The 17,443-nt window shown below is 37.7% G+C and overlaps 2 protein-coding genes across 8 annotated transcripts in view; one reads left to right on the forward strand and one right to left on the reverse strand.

The window, feature by feature from the left end:
- The window catches only part of CMSS1 (cms1 ribosomal small subunit homolog), a 247,671-nt gene that overhangs the window by 221,362 nt on the left and 8,866 nt on the right, over positions 1 to 17,443 (reverse strand). The window lies entirely within an intron of this gene.
- FILIP1L (filamin A interacting protein 1 like) overlaps positions 1 to 17,443 on the forward strand; it is a 213,947-nt gene that overhangs the window by 189,472 nt on the left and 7,032 nt on the right. For 6 of the 7 annotated variants that reach the window (XR_014184716.1, XM_082059417.1, XM_082059416.1 and 3 more), the window contains one exon: positions 5,796 to 8,550. Coding sequence is in view for 6 of the 7 variants with exons in the window: in XM_082059417.1 (XP_081915543.1) it covers positions 5,796 to 8,550 (2,755 nt within the window). In the remaining variant the exon portion in view is untranslated. Of the gene's footprint in view, positions 1 to 5,795; positions 8,551 to 11,560; positions 11,694 to 17,443 lie in introns of those variants that run through there. The other variant, XM_082059420.1, reaches the window with a different exon arrangement.

A 17,443-nucleotide genomic window follows, 5' to 3' on the forward strand; every position in this document is an offset into this window, starting at 1 on the left:
GCATCTCAGCTAAATACATCTGGTTATCCATTTGAAATTTTGCCCAAGTTAACCCAGAACTGGCAACACCATTCATCATATATGACTTTTATTAAGACTTGTAAAGCAAGTCAGCATTTTAAGCATCAGATAAAACAACGATTACTCTGTAGTAGTTTGCAGAGTAATAAGCAGAACTCACACCCCCTCATTAAAAGTCCTCATTTTATAAAACACATTTCCTTATCAGGAAATTTGCCTTACAGTCTCTTGCAGTTGAGACATGACACCCTTTGTGGAGGTTTGAATCCTAGTATAAACTAATGATTTAAAATATACATATGTAAATAATATACTGGAAAACAAATTTTAAAATAAGCGTCTGCATTCTGTTGGGAAGTGCTGACTGATTCAGATAAAGCCAACAGATTACACAACAGCTATGGTATGTTGTTGCTGTTGTAATTTCAAAGGCTTTTGACTTTATGATGGAAGGGAAGAAGCATCAATAAAGATAATAAAGAGAGCCATAAAAGTAGCTATAAGATATAACTTCATAAAGATTACACATCAACAAGCAGAACACACAGCCATCCCAAGACCAGAAACCCATTTCAACAAACCAACAAACCCAAATTTTGTTGCCATAAACTGTGGAAGGCACAGACAGCCTGGCTTTCTACCAAAAATAAATATTTAACTGCATTGGTGTCAAAATTACAATAACTTGTAAAATTTACCAGAAATGATGAAGCATGTTTCTTCTCTTCTTAAAGGCCAAACCATGGCTTATTGCTAACCAGGAAGAATGCCCCAGAGGAAGAAGCATGACATCATCTACATTTAAAAGCTTTCAGCTTAGTGTTTTTATTTGCATTGTACAGGGGGAAATTCAAGCACACATCCAAAAACTTTAGAAAGAAGTCTCCCTCATGTTATTACCTGTAGAAGCTCTAGTAAGCCATGTCTTTTACATGGAGAAGAGTGAAGACCACATGAGCTAGACAGAAATATGTATCTTCATGATTTACAAAAATGAAAAAACTTACAGACATTGAAAATCTTGATCATTTTTGCAGAATGATCTGCAAGATATTTAATCAAGATATTGACAAGGTGTATATTAAAATCTCCTCAGTGCTTTGGTGGAAAGAATGATAGAAGTACAGCTTTACAAACCAACACCTATTTCACTTGCATCCTTAAAGAACGTAGCCTTTTCTAAAGTTATCATTACAAGATCGCTTAAGGGAAAAAAAAAAATCGGTTTTGTTCTTATTATTCTAAGAATAATGGTTCATTCTAGAGTGAACTCTAAAAAATAAAGGTCTTGCAATCACAGCTTCCCATGCTTTCTTTAGTTTCCCTGAAACTCAAAGGAAAAGCAGCCCCCTAAGAATTCCGTAAAAACATAAATTAAACCATGTCTATGTAATACAGATCCCTCCATGACAACAGAAAACCCCATTTAAGGACAAAATCACATGACACCAAGAAGACAGATAACTTTTTGGGGAGTCCCCACTTCTTGTAGGGAAGACATAGTCATTATGTTGCTAAATACCATGTAGTGTAGCCAAAGCTGTATGTATTTGAAAAAAAAGAAAAGGGAAAACAGGAAAACACGATTGGATGCATGGTATTAACATAAAGAAGCTATAGTGTGCTTACTGAGGAAAGCGATTATAATGAACAGAGGAGAGCTGAGAAACAAAAATTCTTTAAGGAAATAAAAACACAGGCAACTGGTATTGCAAACAAGTATGATAGTAAGGCACAAGAAACAGTCGTTTATAACAGAAGCTCTGAAGAAAAAGTAATAAGACACTGCCCTGACTCTGTTTAACTACCTAACATTCACATTCATAAAAATAATTTCCAATCTCTGTTTTCACTGGCCTGGATTCAGAAGGGTTAGTCCTATGACATCAACTGCTTGGAATTATATGGGAAAGCTTTGACTAAATGATATACCTACCTTTGCCGAATATAAAATTACATGATCATGAAACTCAACTGGAAATGAAAACTATAAAAATATTTTTTTGATAGGGAAGCACCTATTTTTTTTTTTTTAGCCAACATTTTTTGACCTTTGCGTATCTTTGGTAAAATTGCTCTCTCAAATACTCTGTATACTCTTCTTCAGGCAGAGAGCATTTTGGATTAAGTTAATACAAAGTATTGTTATTCTGTCAGAAAAGTATGGAAAATATCACAGAGTGCTATTATCACTTACAGCACTTCTTCAATTAAACACGTGATGTGCCTTAATTCAAGTGATATACATCAAGTCCTGACCTGTAGTAGTCAGGTTACCTAACAAAAGTGATAAAAACCAAGCCATGAATTTAAAAAAAAGCACAAACAAAAAAACCCACAAACAAAAAAGCACACCACTAAAAAAAAAAAAAAGACTCAAATATTTTAGGGTCCTCTTCCATTCCTAAGTGCATGTGTGCAGACACAGTTGCTGTGACCTACTGAACCATGAAGCAGGAATTCAGCAGCCAAGGGAAAATTCTTCTGCAAATATTAACAGACTGCCAGTTGATTTCTTACAATATCAATCTCAATTCTGTCCAAGAAATCGTTATCTATTCAGCACTGTTGAGGGCATTTTATGTATAGGAATATATGAACATTTCTGTATAGGAACGTATGAATACACCTCTAGTTATCAAAACCAAGTGCAAAACCATGTTTAATTACACAAGATAAAAAAAATATACCATGCTTAATGCACCTCTTTTTTCTTTCTAGAAATACACTACAATCCTTTAACTCACAGATTCCACTCTGTGCTCTGTAACTTAACTTCAATTGAGTGATTTTATAGAAGTATTTTTTTCAAAAATAAATAGATCTCAGGTGTTAGAAATATTTGCTTTTCTGTGTGAATCTTCAAACTGCATTTTGTCTTTTGAATGAAGGAAACATTTTCAAATACCCTAAAGTCCTCTGGCATGAGCAAAGAAACAGAATCTCTTGAAAATCCTTCTCAGTTTATACAATGATCCAGGTCAGATATCAATAATTTAGCTACTTCCGTTCAAATAGCCCTTGCAACACAGACTTGATCAGAGATTGGATCAGACGACCTTACTCAAGTACTCAGTTGGGGTTGGAACCTCAAGGACTTTGCTGAAGCAGATCTTATGCATTCCAGATATCTTGAGAAATAAGTTATAGAAGAAACAAAGAGGAGAAGAAGACAGAAAAAAATACAAATTGTACATAGGCAGATGCTTACTGGAAGGACTGCTGGGATTATTCACTGAAGCATTTGTCAACTGATTTTATTTATTATTTATACACAATTACCCTATGTGCATCATAAAAAAAATATACAGCATCTCTATGAAAATTACAATTCTTGGTCACTATTTGGTCTAAGATTTTTCTTTCTAAAGCAATTTAAGGGGCATCAGTCACCAGTTTCATTTGGCCAGAGAGATATCAACTAGTTAATATTGAAGTGTTGGGTAAAACACTGATTAATTTAGGCATTAATCACCTCAGCTAAATTTGCCTTACAAAAATAAATTATATTGAAACAAGCTAAAACAAATCAAATGCAAATAAGCCCAACTCTGTTTTAACAGTATTAATACGTCTTAACTTCACACACACACACAAAAACTGAGTTCATTCCAAATGAAATTGTTAGTTGTGCTTCTGTTATGGTTCTATGGCAACGGTAAATCATCAATTGAACTTCACTACTAAAGCATTTAGAGACAAGGGTGGGGAGGGAACAGAGACTTTTACACTAAAACCAACTCAAACTAAAGTAGCACTGAAAAGTGGACAAAACTTTATACACCAACATCACAGTAAAAAGCTGCCTTTGAAGATGGCGCAGTCTTCTCCCCGTTTATTTGTCCGGTCAGCCAGCAGCATTCCTTCAAGCTCATTCCACAAATCTCTCCCTCTCCACTTATACCTCTTCTTGTCTGTTTTCCCCATTATGTTAACTGACTGCTGTAAGAATTTGTGGCTGGTGTAAGTCTTTGATACCAACTCTGTTTATTGCTACTTCCCATTCTGACAATTTTTCATATAAAGCATTTCAATACATCCAATATAGTGCAGATTATGCACTAAAATAAAAACACTGGGGATGGTGAAGGTGTTACAAGAAATTTTATAGTCATAAACCTCTATACAATGTCACCATTCAATCAGACAAGTCTGATGGACGGTTGTGGAACAGCAGGGTCTTCCTCTCTCCGTGCAAGAAAACCTACAATGCTGCCAAAGGGGATGTTGCTGAGGCGGCCTGTTAAATGCCCAGAAATACATACCTCCAGTCAGCCAACAGGTAATAAAGAGCTGTGCAAAGGAGGCCGTTATCTAAGCTCTTCCTGAACTGAAAGGATGGCTGACACAGGAACTTGCCAGTGGGAAGCTGTGAAGACTCACCACTCGGACAAGGGCATCACAATAGTGACCAGAGACCAATGTGGAACAGGAATCTTACATCTCAGCAGCAACTTGTAGTCATAGTCGTATTTCAGAGGGGGGAAAAAAAACTAAAAAAAGGGGCCTCAGCTAATGAGTGTTGAATAAGTCATTTTGTGCAAGTACAGTCCTGATACGCAATTAATTTCCCTTGCATAATCTGCACAACTGGGATACATACAATACATATGAACAATGGTGAAACATACAAATTCTAATCATTTATTACTTCAATCTAGGCTTTTCAGTCTTTTCTTTAATACCAGAATATAGTTACAGGTTGGCTGCGTGAAAAATCAAATTGAAAAGAGGCAAATGTGCCAGCCAAACCTGATCATACCTCAGATCAACTCCGCAAGTATCTCCCTGACAAAGAAAAGTCTACAAAAGAACCTAATCATTTGATGTGTTTTGAGGTTTCTTAGGGTCTCACATAAACAAGTGCAAATCTTATCTCAAGTCATTAACAAATTAAGTATGTTGCACCTCAGTAAAGACTGAGTACTACTATAAACTTGGAAAACTGATTTTGGAAAACCATTATGAAAACATTCAAGAAGCATATAAAAGCAGGGCTGCACTTAGGTATTTCTACAAGTTCGGGATATAAGACCAAATCCAAGCCTAACAGACATCAAGGTGTTCAGGCTTTCTTAAATTCAAAAGGCACCTGTTTATCTGCTGACTTGCATTTTTTTTTGTCTGATACAAGGTGACGAGGCCTGCATTTTCACTGACAACTGAGTTACCTGCAATGTTTAGTTTTGCTCTCATGTGCTGCTTAGAGATGGACATTAGGCAGTCTGACTAACTGCCCAGTGTGGCTACGTTTCCTTCACATACTTCAACATCCATAAGGTTTAATCATAAAACATCGTAAAACAGCAGGATGGTTTAGAAGTAACTTGAGGGTATTAGGAGGTTTATGATGCTGTAAATTATACCTGTCCTTGAGGGCTGCACTGATTTAATTTCTCAATCACTATGATAATCCCGTTTCTTAAAAAAAAAGCCTGCTTTCACAGAGCCAGCCTCAGCAAACAGCCAAAATCAGTGTTGTTCCAGTGCAGAAGAGCAAAAAGTTGTGTTGCACCAATACCAGCCAAAAGCTGAAAACGTAATCAAAGATGCATAATGACTGAAATTGCTAAGTCTAAATTATCATATTGAAGTGTCCATTGCAAAAGAACCTCTGAGTAGAAAATAAGGCCCCATGACACTGAAAGGAAAATTCTGCTTGTAGTTACAAGTGGATGTTCATTCGCATCTGGCAGAGACACCATAATGTTTCAGGTGTGTTTTTAAATGTCCATAAAAATGACTACAAAGTACAATATTATTTCTTCCCACAGACTGAAAAAGCTTCTTGAACAAGAAACAGCATATCAGGCAAAAAAAGAACAGGAAAACAACAAGAAAATAGCTAAACTGAAAGAGGAATTGACTAAACTGAAATCCTTTGCTTTAATGGTGGTGGATGAACAGCAAAGACTCACTGAGCAGTTGAATCAACAAAGTAAAAAAATTCAAGAATTAACCACTTCTGCTGAACAAGCACACGAGAAGCTGGCTTTTGCTGAAGCAAAAGTTCAAGAAGAGGAACAGAGAGCCAGCAGGCTGGAAGCTGAACTGCAAGCCCAAAGCAGTAAGATTTCCCAAGACCAAGAAGCAATGATGGCCAAACTAACCAATGAAGACAGTCAGAATCGTCAGCTCCGCTTAAAATTAACTGCTCTCAGCCGACAAATTGATGAGCTAGAAGAGACCAATAAATCTTTAAGAAAAGCAGAAGAAGAACTGCAAGACCTAAGAGATAAGGTAAATAAGGGCGACTGTGGGAACTCCACGCTTATGACCGAAGTAGAAGAACTACGGAAACGACTGCTGGAGATGGAAGGAAAAGATGAAGAGCTCATAAAAATGGAAGATCAGTGCAGAGAACTTAATAGAAAGTTAGAAAAAGAAGCATCACAGAGCAAGAACCTTAAAGGGGAAGTTGACAAACTCAACAAAAGAATCATGGAGCTGGAGAAATTAGAAGATGCTTTCAACAAGAGCAAACAGGAATGCTACTCCCTGAAATGCAACCTAGAAAGAGAAAAAATGTTAACAAACCAGTTGACCCATGAGCTGGATGGCTTAAAAGCTAGAATTGGCGAGCTTGAAGCAATTGAAAGTAAGTTAGAAAAAACTGAGTTTACGCTTAAAGAAGACTTAACAAAACTGAAAAGTCTAACAGTGATGCTTGTGGATGAAAGAAAAACTATGAGTGAAAAAATAAAGCAAACAGAAGAAAAGCTGCAAGCTGCAACTTCACAGCTTCAGGTGGAACAAAATAAAGTGATGTCCGTTACAGAAAAACTAATTGAGGAAAGTAAAAAGGCACTGAAGTCAAAATCTGATGCAGAGGAAAAAGTGTCCAGTGTTATAAAAGAAAGAGATGAACTGAAAAACAAACTCAAAGCAGAAGAGGAGAAAGGAAGTGATCTTGTTTCCAAAGTGAATATTCTAAGAAAAAGACTTCAGTCACTGGAAGCTGTTGAAAAAGAGTTTCTTAAAAATAAACTTAAGGAGACTACTAAATCCAGCACCTCCTTGCAGCAGGAGAACAACAAAATCAAGGAGCTTTCTCAAGAAGTTGAGAGACTTAAGCAGAAGCTGAAAGAAATGAAGGCTATAGAAGACGATCTTATGAAAACTGAAGATGAATTTGAGTCTCTCGAACGAAGATACGTCAATGAACGCGACAGAGCCAAGCTCCTATCAGAGGAGCTGGAGGCTGTGAAAATGGAAGTAGCAAGGTATAAATTAACAGAAAAGGCAGAGTCCAATCAAGAGCAGCGTCTTTTTAAGAAGCTCAAAGAAGAGGAAGCTAAATCAAGTCATCTTTCCAGAGAAGTAGATGCACTGAAAGAGAAAATTCATGAATACATGGCAACAGAGGACCTAATCTGCCATCTCCGAGGTGACCATACAGTCTTACAGAAGAAACTCATCCAGCAAGAAAACAAGAATAGGGAGTTAGCAAGAGAAATGGAAAGCCTCACAAAAGAACTGGAGAGGTGCAGGCGCTTCAGTAAGAACTACAGGTCCGGTCTCAATGGGAGGAGAATTTCTGATTTAGAAGTTTTTTCTAAAGAAGTCCAGACAGATCCAGCAGACAATGAACCACCCGATTACAAAACCCTCATGCCTTTAGAGCGAACAGTCATAAATGGGCAGCTGTATGAAGACAGCGATAATGAGGACAAAGACAACAACGAGGAGGAACAAACAGTGCCTTTCAAAAGCAACTCGGGCATTGCAAATGCCGTGAACAAAAAATTATGGATCCCTTGGATGAAGTCCAAAGAGAGCCATCCTCAGAACGGAAAGATTCATACAAAGCAGAATGGAAACTGTGCACAGACTGGTGACCTAGTGCTAAGCCATACACCTGGCCAACCCCTTCACATAAAAGTAACTCCAGATCACGGGCAGAACACGGCAACACTTGAAATAACTAGTCCTACCACTGAAAGTCCTCACTCGTACACAAGCACAGCAGTTATACCCAACTGTGGCACCCCAAAGCAAAGAATAACCATTATTCAAAACGCCTCCTTAACGCCTGTAAAATCAAAAGCAGCAGAAGGTTACACGAGCCCAGAGCAAGTTATTTCTCCTATTACTATGGCTACTTTTACAAGATCTCAAACTCCTGAATCATGTGGTTCTTTAACTCCTGAAAGAACAATGTCCCCTTTGGCTTTATCAGGCTCAAGCTCTCAGGAACAAATACTCTCCTCGGAACCTTTGGAAATGGGAGCCAAGCACGCCGTTTTTAGAGTATCCCCAGACAGGCAGTCATCGTGGCAGTTCCAGAGATCTAACAGTACGGGATCAAGTGTAATAACTACTGAGGATAACAAAATCCACATCCATTTAGGAAGTCCTTACGTCCAAGCTCTCACCAATTCCAAGCCCATCAGCCCTTGTCATCCAGTGCAAGACAACAGAACTCCAGCACTAGCTAATGGCCTACCCAGTAAGCCCACCAACAAAATCACCAGCAGTATTACTATCACACCAACAGCCACTCCTCTCCCCCGACAATCACAAATTACAGTAAGTAATGTCTATAACTGACCCCCATCCATGCTGACACCCTTACCAGCAACCCATCCTGTTTTTCATCCCAGCAAGAATTATTTGGAACAGCCCCTTTACTTTGGGAGAGATCTGTGCATGAACTATACAACAGTATATGAAACTAACGTTAAGTTTTGCCTGCTTAGTGTTATCAAGTGTGCACTTACTGTATATCTCCTCGTTGAAATACAGTTATGTAAAATATTTAGTCTTGCACTTGTATAAATGCATCTTGATGTATTTCCATTTTCAAAATAACTCACATTACTTTTGACTGCAACTTGCCTTGGTAAAATATTTTAACATTACAAAAACAGTAAATAATTGATTATTTTTATCATTGCTTGCAGAATATTTTTGTTCGTTATGTGTGGTTTGTATTTTTTTTGCATGTACAGTAGAATTTGAATTACGCCATAATATTGCTTGCTAACTTCAGATAAGACTTGATTCATTATCTACCCTGCTATTTCCCAATTCCTCCTAGCCCTCTCATTTCAGATAATTACCAGTACATCACACACAAACACTCAAAATATTATGTATTGTATCTCATTACAAATTTATGATACATACATGATATGTTCCAGATCACAACCACCACTTTCCATCTTTTTTTTTTTTTTACACTGTTTAGTTAAAACTCTTTTTAAATCTTCCTATAAATCTTTCTTGTAAGTGAAGCTTATATCACAAAACTATTCTGCTCGAGTAAGGCAAGTGGGTTTTTTCTGTCACAACAGATAAACTGCTATAATTATTCTGCACGGCAGAATAATAAACAGTAACACATTCCTAAAGGATAGATTCACACATAATATTCCAACTTCATCTAAGCTCCTAGCCATCAGTTCAATGAACAATATACATCACACAGGTACAATGAAGAAGAAACAAGGTTAGCAAACTATGGCACACTTTCATGTTTTTCCTATAATGGGCAGAGAAAGCTTGACAGAAGCATTAAGAAGTAGTATTAGATCAACACTCCAAACATGTACACATGTAGAACTATGGCAAATAGGAGTACCATACCGAATGGACAAAACAGGTTAAAGTATTTCTGTGATGGATATGGTATTACTGACTAAAAAAAGAAGAGAAACAGAGCAGTTCTGCCTGTTACACATGTGCCAAACAGGCAATTCTAACCTCTCAGAAAATATTGCTAGTAGTGGACCAACTTCACACAGAATGTAAACCAGCCCAACAGATCTGAAATGCACTTTCAAATGTCTCTTTTTCAAAAGCTGTAAACTGTAAAAGTGAACTGAAACAGCTGCTCCTTGTTCAAACAAGTGAAATGCCTATGTACCTTACGCTCTTGTGGGGAAGACGGGGGTGGAATAATTGGAAAAAAAAAAAAAAAAATCGACCTCCATATCAACAAGGAAGTTTGCAAGTAAGTAGAAAGTTCCTATTCACTGAACTCATATCTTTATTCTGTTTACATTATCTAGAGAAAAAAAGAATCCTTTCTGCAGTGTAACTTACCAAATGATCCAGCAAAGGGCTTTGCCGCATGCTTTCACAGAACAGGGAGACTGTTACAACTTTAAGTCCTTTTGATGGACAGGAATCTAAATTATTACAACTTTAGGCAATAATTGATTTTAGAAGGAATAATTTCCATTGAAAAGCAAAGCCCACCACCCATACATACTTTTCTCAGTAAAATTAACAATGGGAAGAAAAAATATTAACTTATAAGACATGATAGAAATAGATGTAACAAATCTATTACAGTTGAAAAGTGGCAATTTACAAACAAAAAACCAAAATATGGACTTGCACAAGCCTAGCTTAATGTCATGCTGGTACAACATCTGAAGTTCCTGGGCTTCATAAGAGGTCCTTCCCACTGGTTTTGTCTCAGTTTATCTCCACTGACTATAAAAGTCAGACCTGACTAAGGTCTGGGTCAGAACAAGTACACAGTCTTATCCTGCAAAGCAAACTTTGGCTCCCACCAATTTCAGCAAAAGTTACTGATCAAGACAGCAGCCAGCACTCAGGCAATTCAAGATTATACTAATCTTAGAGTGTGCTAATTATGTGAACAAGTTATTTAACTACATTCAGGTTGGTTACACGTTCCTAACTGCACGACCTATTCAAAACTAAAAAGTGGTCAACTCAAAACACATTCCCTGCACTTCTACTGCTTAACCTGCTGATCCACAGCAAAGATCTCTGCAGGGACACATCACAAACATAGTCCTGAATAACTGAGTGTGAAATACACACTTGCCAGTGTACTAACAGACACCAGAGTCTCCAAAAATTAAAGGATTAAGAGTTGTCCTCAGAAGCACTATTTTCTTCAGTTGGACTTAAAATCTTGTAGAAAAAAAACAAAATTCATTTCATACCTGTGTTACCAAATACACAGAAATTTGTTGATCATTAACCACCCAGCCGTCTATCACAACATCTTGTAAAGCACAAATCAGGGCATAGCAATAAGCACACCTAGTCCTTTGGACAATTCCCAAGCTATTATGAATACAAAACCTAGGTTAGATTTCCCATCACTTTTAAGTTTAATAATTAAAAAGGACAGTATTTCTGTTCCTGTCTTAATCCTTACACTAGTGATGGTTTACCAGTAACTGTCTAATTCACAAAAGACAAAGAAAGCAGCCATTCATGACCATTAACTCCTAAATAAACTCCTACATATCTTTTTACTAAAAATAAGGTCTGCAGAATAAAACCTGTTCATCCTGTTCAAATTCCCAAGATCTGTTTCAAAGTGCAGCAGAGAAAAACACCTGGATACATTTGTTGAGAGCTGAAACTTACTTAATTGTTAGAACAGAAATGTTAGCTGTAATTTTACCATAAAATAACAAATGGAAAGCATAACTCAATAACAAGCAAATTACCTATTTACAAATTAATCGCAATTTATTCAGACCACCACTCCATATTTCAGATTATTTCCATTTTGCTGAGTGGGAATATTCACCTATTTCCTTGACAGACAAAAAGAAAGCAGCAGAGTGAGGAGAAAATTAAAGGAGTTGTCTGCAAATTGATTTAAACACTCCAAACAAAAACGTCAAGCATAATCATATTTAAATTCAACCAAGTAAGGCAGCTTTTCTGGGAATTTCAAGCATTCCATAAAAGGTAAGTATTGCTGTTAATTTGAATGCTGAGATATTTCTGTTTTCAGCATTTACCCCAAATCCTAAAATCTGACAGGTATGTAATGATTTAATTAAATATTAAAGGAAAACATGGTCGCAAAGTAAGCTGCATGTATCAGAAGGACTTGACTATGAAAGAGAATGTAAAAGCAGGTTTTAGCAGATCATAATATCAACGCTTAGCAAGCATCTCATCTGAAGTCTAAAAATCCACTCTTTCCCCTGGATGTTGAGGTAAGTTCCCAGGAAAAGAAAGAGAAAATTAACTGTTAAAAAATGGCAGAAGTTATCAGCCCACTTTCCTTCATCTTTTCAGTTTTATTTCAGTGAGTGAGCAAAGGAACATAAGCAAGGACAGTAAAAGCAGTTTGGTGCTCAGCGTTCATAAGCCATACTTTTTATGCTATTAAATATTTCAAAATAAATATTTGTAATTTTTGTCCTTATAGGCAGGATGGATGAGGGGAGGGAAGGGAAAAAAAGAGGAAAAGAAAAAAAAAAAGAGTAAGAAGCAATAATGGTATTCTGAAAGCAAAGTGCCCATCCATCAACTGAGAGGTAGTATTTCAAGTTATTTAAAAACCTCCCTTAAGTAGCTAATAAGACATAGAATTGCCAAAAAATACAGGAGCAGACAGCTAATCTTCCAGATCCAAAGCATAGTAGATAATACGGTGTCTCGGGACAGAATATAAGGCTCTAATAAGAAAAAAGATCTGTATGTAAACATCTCATGCAAGGCTTAAGGTGGCTTGCTCACCACATTGGGGAAAAAATAATCAGAAACAGAGTTGTACAGCGCTACTTTCTGATTCAGATTGAATGGATGCTGCAAGGTTAGGTGATGGAAATGGAGTCACCATCTGCAGGATGACTTTGTCCCTAAGAAACAGATCTTGAGACAGGCAAAACAAAAACTGACAACCGCCTAATCTCTGGGCTTAAGCGAAGACTAACAAAACATTATGTTACCAAGAAACAGAAGAGGAAAAGATCTTATGGTTCAAGTACAGCACAAGTGGGTGTATAGAGACATTTTAAAATTAACACCAAGTACCATAAGCAGGAAGTTGCTCAAAAAAATGTCGAACCTTAAAAATTTAAGAAGCATTAAGTGTTTTCACAAACCTGCAGTCAGCGGCCCCAAGATGTAGCTGAATTCTCCCTGCTAGCACATCACCCAACGATCCACCATGCTGTGGATCAGAAAGCCTCAAATATCAGAGCTGCCAACTGAACATGATTCCCTTCTGAGCACCAAGGAAAGTACTCTTGGGAAACAGATTTTGAGTACAAGAGGAAATGAGTCTCCACTTGCCAAGCAGTGGCCTGACATCACAGGGTCTTCATATAGGGATGGGCAAATGCAGCTCCCCCCACCTCTCTTACCCCTGCCACATCCCATATCCAAAAATACTGCCCTTTCAGTTATGCTGTCATCACTGTTCAGGGAGGCAGCACTGTGAATCAGGTCAATAAACTGGATTAAAAACAAACAAACAAAAAAATACACACTCCACTAATCTTTATTTTAAAACAAACAAACAACAGGATCCACCTCACGGCACAGCTCTACAAAAGAGCTGTATCGGCATAACTGAAGGAGCAAGCAAAAAGGATGAGCACTTTGTACTGGAATCACTGCCAAAGCCCTGGTGCCACCAGCTACTCCTGTTGTCTGAAAAGACACAATCTAGCATGCAAACACAACACAAAGCACTCCAAATATATAACAAACACTCATCAGTCCCATTAACATCCTTCTGGGGTAGAAGGAAGAAATTACTCAACTTTTAGGAGAGAAGTTAATTGACATGTGCAAAATCACAGCAAGGCAGCTTCAATTGTGTTTAGAATTCTAGAATTTCTTATCCTTGATCTTCTTACACTCAAACCACTACAGGTCATTTTTATCCTGTACAAACACCAATCTTGGTATAGGGTTTTTACAAAACCGAATTTATATACATAGAAAACACATTTCATATATATATGTACATATAAAATTTATATAAGATTTTGAAATATGACTCTGATTAACACACTTTTAAAGGTGGCCTTCATAGGGGAAAACAGCCTGCTCCCAGACAGAAAAAAAAAAAGCCCCAATGGTAAAAACAGAGGGTTCTTTCTCCATGCAGAGCATATTTGGGCCCAACTTGGTTAGCCCTGTATGCTTCTTCAACATATATATTAACTAATATAGGAAAAGATATTCAAAACTTTCAAACAATGTTGATATTGAAGATGTTTTCATGTTAAAAGATGTGTGTAGGTCTGAGCACAGCTCCATGCATCTTTAAAAGCCACACACTTAGAAATACCCAAACACATATAATCCCTGCCTGCTCACAACCTGTACAGAATAATACACTGCCAAGAACCTTACTCAACAAATGGCAGCAAAGCTTTAAACCAAGTGAATCGATGATCTGACACAGATTTGTAAAATAATGTATTATACAAAAATACTTCAGTTAAGCACCAGTAGCCACATTTAAGTGCCGGCACTACCCTCTCCTGGACAGAATTAATATTGCGGTGTGCTTAGTATTCTTTAAAAAGGCCACACTACTACTCTAAGGGACTCCCGATGCTCTAACAACATGCCAGAGATTCCTCCTTGTTTGAAGGGGCAAAAGGAGGAGAGCTAACAAGTAACTCTTCACTTCAGAGAACAGCCAGCTGCATGGCGATGTTGATCAATCAGTCCCACGTAAACCCTTGTCCTAGGGGAGCTGACCCACAACATAACCTTACCTTTCCCGGAATCTTGCCAATTATCTATTAAAAATGAGTCTTTAAACTATCTTCTGCTTAAAAGATTATCGCATTTCTCAATGAGGACACATCCCAAGAAAAGCAAGGCATACAAAAGAATTTTAGTAATCAGGAATACAACTTTTGCCTCCGTCTAACCCTTCTTTTCCCTACCACCAGAAAGTAGATTTAAACTTGGTGTTCAGTAAGAATGGTGGCACATTTGGGTACAGGAGTGCAAATCGTGTCACATATATGGCAATTATTTCTAATATAGATTTTTCTGTCAATTAGGTCATATTATTGAAATCAAGAGTGCTGTAAGAGACCAAATATCAGCAGAAAGGTAGAAATTGCAGAAAATAGAGCTTAGAAGAGATCTCTGGACATCTTCCAGCCTATTCCCTTGCTACAATTTGACTTAAACCATCCCAAACAAGTGCTTGGTTCACCCTGTTCTAAACAACTTCTGCAATGACAATTTCACAGTTACCTCAGGAGCATGTAATAGGGCTGAAATATCCTTGCCATCAAAAGTCTTGCCAATTTCTAAACTAGATGTCTTTTGCGGAAATTGTAATCCAGTATTCGCTTTCCTGTTGCTCCACTGGACCTCAAAAACTATTTTCTCTGCAACAGACTTCGACATATTAGAAGACAACTACCATGCCTTTCCTCAGTTTTGTTTTCTCCAGATTAAACACGTCCAATTGCTCTCCCACTTAATAGCTCAAGTACTACAAAGGTATGAACTACTCATCATTTTCCCTCTGCAGAGCTGTTTATAATGGTGTGAGAGCCCAGTGCAGTGCCCCAAACCAGACAATACTCTTGCTAAGGTCCTACCAATATTCGTAAGTATAACAATTATTTATACAGCTCCTGCTTACACATCTCAATATAGTCAGGCACACAAGTGGGCCGCATAAAAAGAAATGCAAAGCAACCGAGAATTACCCCTCTGGATTCCTGAAAGACAGATGCCAGGATCTAGTGAAAAAAAAAAAAAAAGGAAATATTCAAGTGCCCTGTGCCTTTGGGGAGGCCTAACCAGTAATTTCACCCAAGGCTGTCTTGTTTGGAGACCAAAGGGAATATTGAGGTTTATCACTTAATCTTAACTCATTCTCACTTGCAGACCTGGCTTATGTTCTGACTGCATTCAACCATCCAGGAACAAATTTAAGCCTGACATCTTTGTGTGCATGGAGATACATGAACTTCTGTGTAAAGGATCTTCAGCACCACCCCCTGGCCACCTTCACTAAAGCTGAAAATGATGCACTCCTTTGCTCAAATTTCTTAAACTAAAAACTTATGCAGTGAGAATGAACCTTATCTAAAGTGATTTCTCAGAGATCAAGTTAAACAATGACTGTAGAAAGGGAAATAAGAAAACAGCAGAAGTACTACATGCTCCCCCCTATTTAAATGAACACAGTTCAAACAGGAAGCAAACCACACATCATACTTCCAGAGGGGGACCAAAAAAAAATAATATGAGGACCAAAGGCAGGAGAACTACTTGAACAGCACAGAAAAAGACCTATTTTCTTTCCTTGACCTCCCCACACACACTTAGCCCACTACCCAGAAAGCAAGCACTATATTGTAGTAAAATATCTGATGGCCCACATAAGTAACAGATAAGCCACCTCTGTGCCTGGGGCAGGGGCACGGAAAGTGTGTATGGAATATATACCCTGATATTTGAGACCATGCTTTCATAGCCAATTTCCTGAAAATAAGAAGGGTTATTTCCACAGTCATGTGTGAAAATTCCACCCATGGAGTGTTTGTCCCCATCCCTGAAGTAGCTGCTGTCACTCACTATGAAATAACAAACACAGTCGCTACATACAGGTTCTCACTCTAACAGCCTTTCTCCTGCCAATTCCTATTACAGGTGATTGACATCTACTTTAGAAGCTAAATTAAAACTGAGGAAGTCAAAATATCCTTATGAAACCGCAGCTTTCCTGAGTCTTAGATCATTACTCCCCCGAAAATGAGCTATAACTGCTTATTTCTACAACCATAAGCACTATCGACAAATATGTTGGTCTTTTCTGAGTCCTACACCCTAAATTAATATGAGGTTGTTATGTATGGACAGACATACCACATATCTTCTTATTTCAAAAATGTGGCTAGTTTAATGTCTTTGGGGTTGGTTATCCTTGTTGTGGCAGTAATTATTTGCTGATATTTACTTAACTGTGTTTAGACACATAAAGGAAAACTGCACAGCTACTCAGATAGGTAGCTCCTGGGTAACATTTCATTTCTAGGGGTGTTTTGAGAGCACTGATGGGAACTCACAAGGGCTCCCCAGAAGATGAAAGGCAGCTCAGCTTCGTTTTTAAGGGATAAACATTATCTTATTTCTGCTTCTATCACTTAGAAAGATTGCAAATATAAAAAGTGGCCTACAGATGGGAACTCTGAGTCATAACTACGCAATGATGAATGCAGAGCTAGAAAATTCACAAGTCTCAAAAAAAGAATGGGGGAGACTGAAAACCATTCATACTGAAAGAGAAAATGAACTGGTAGAACAGGTGCATACATCTGAAGAGATTTTTGGTATGCACACAGACTTCCCAGACACAGATAAGAGTTAAAAATCAAACTGAAAAAGCCCAACAAAATCTATATGTAGGTGGGTTTTTTAGTCATTCAGGTCTGCCCAAAACCCAAAAGGGACATCTCAACACACAAGCACGTCATAGCCAATCTATCTGTTCACATGCCTTGACATTAAGTAGCAGGGAAGGAACTAAGAGAATTACACAAGAATTTTCAGTACGCACACAACTAAACCAATGCAGAACTTCACTACAGTTACTTTCAAGTGCTTTCCCAGCAATTCCCACATAATGCCATTCCCTCTTTACAGGTACATCTTACAGCAGCATTGATATAGTCAACTAACACAAAATGTTCTTGTACAA

This window comes from Streptopelia decaocto (genome assembly GCF_964273445.1).
Source record: "Streptopelia decaocto genome assembly, chromosome: 1".
Classification (NCBI taxonomy): Eukaryota; Metazoa; Chordata; class Aves; order Columbiformes; family Columbidae; genus Streptopelia; species Streptopelia decaocto.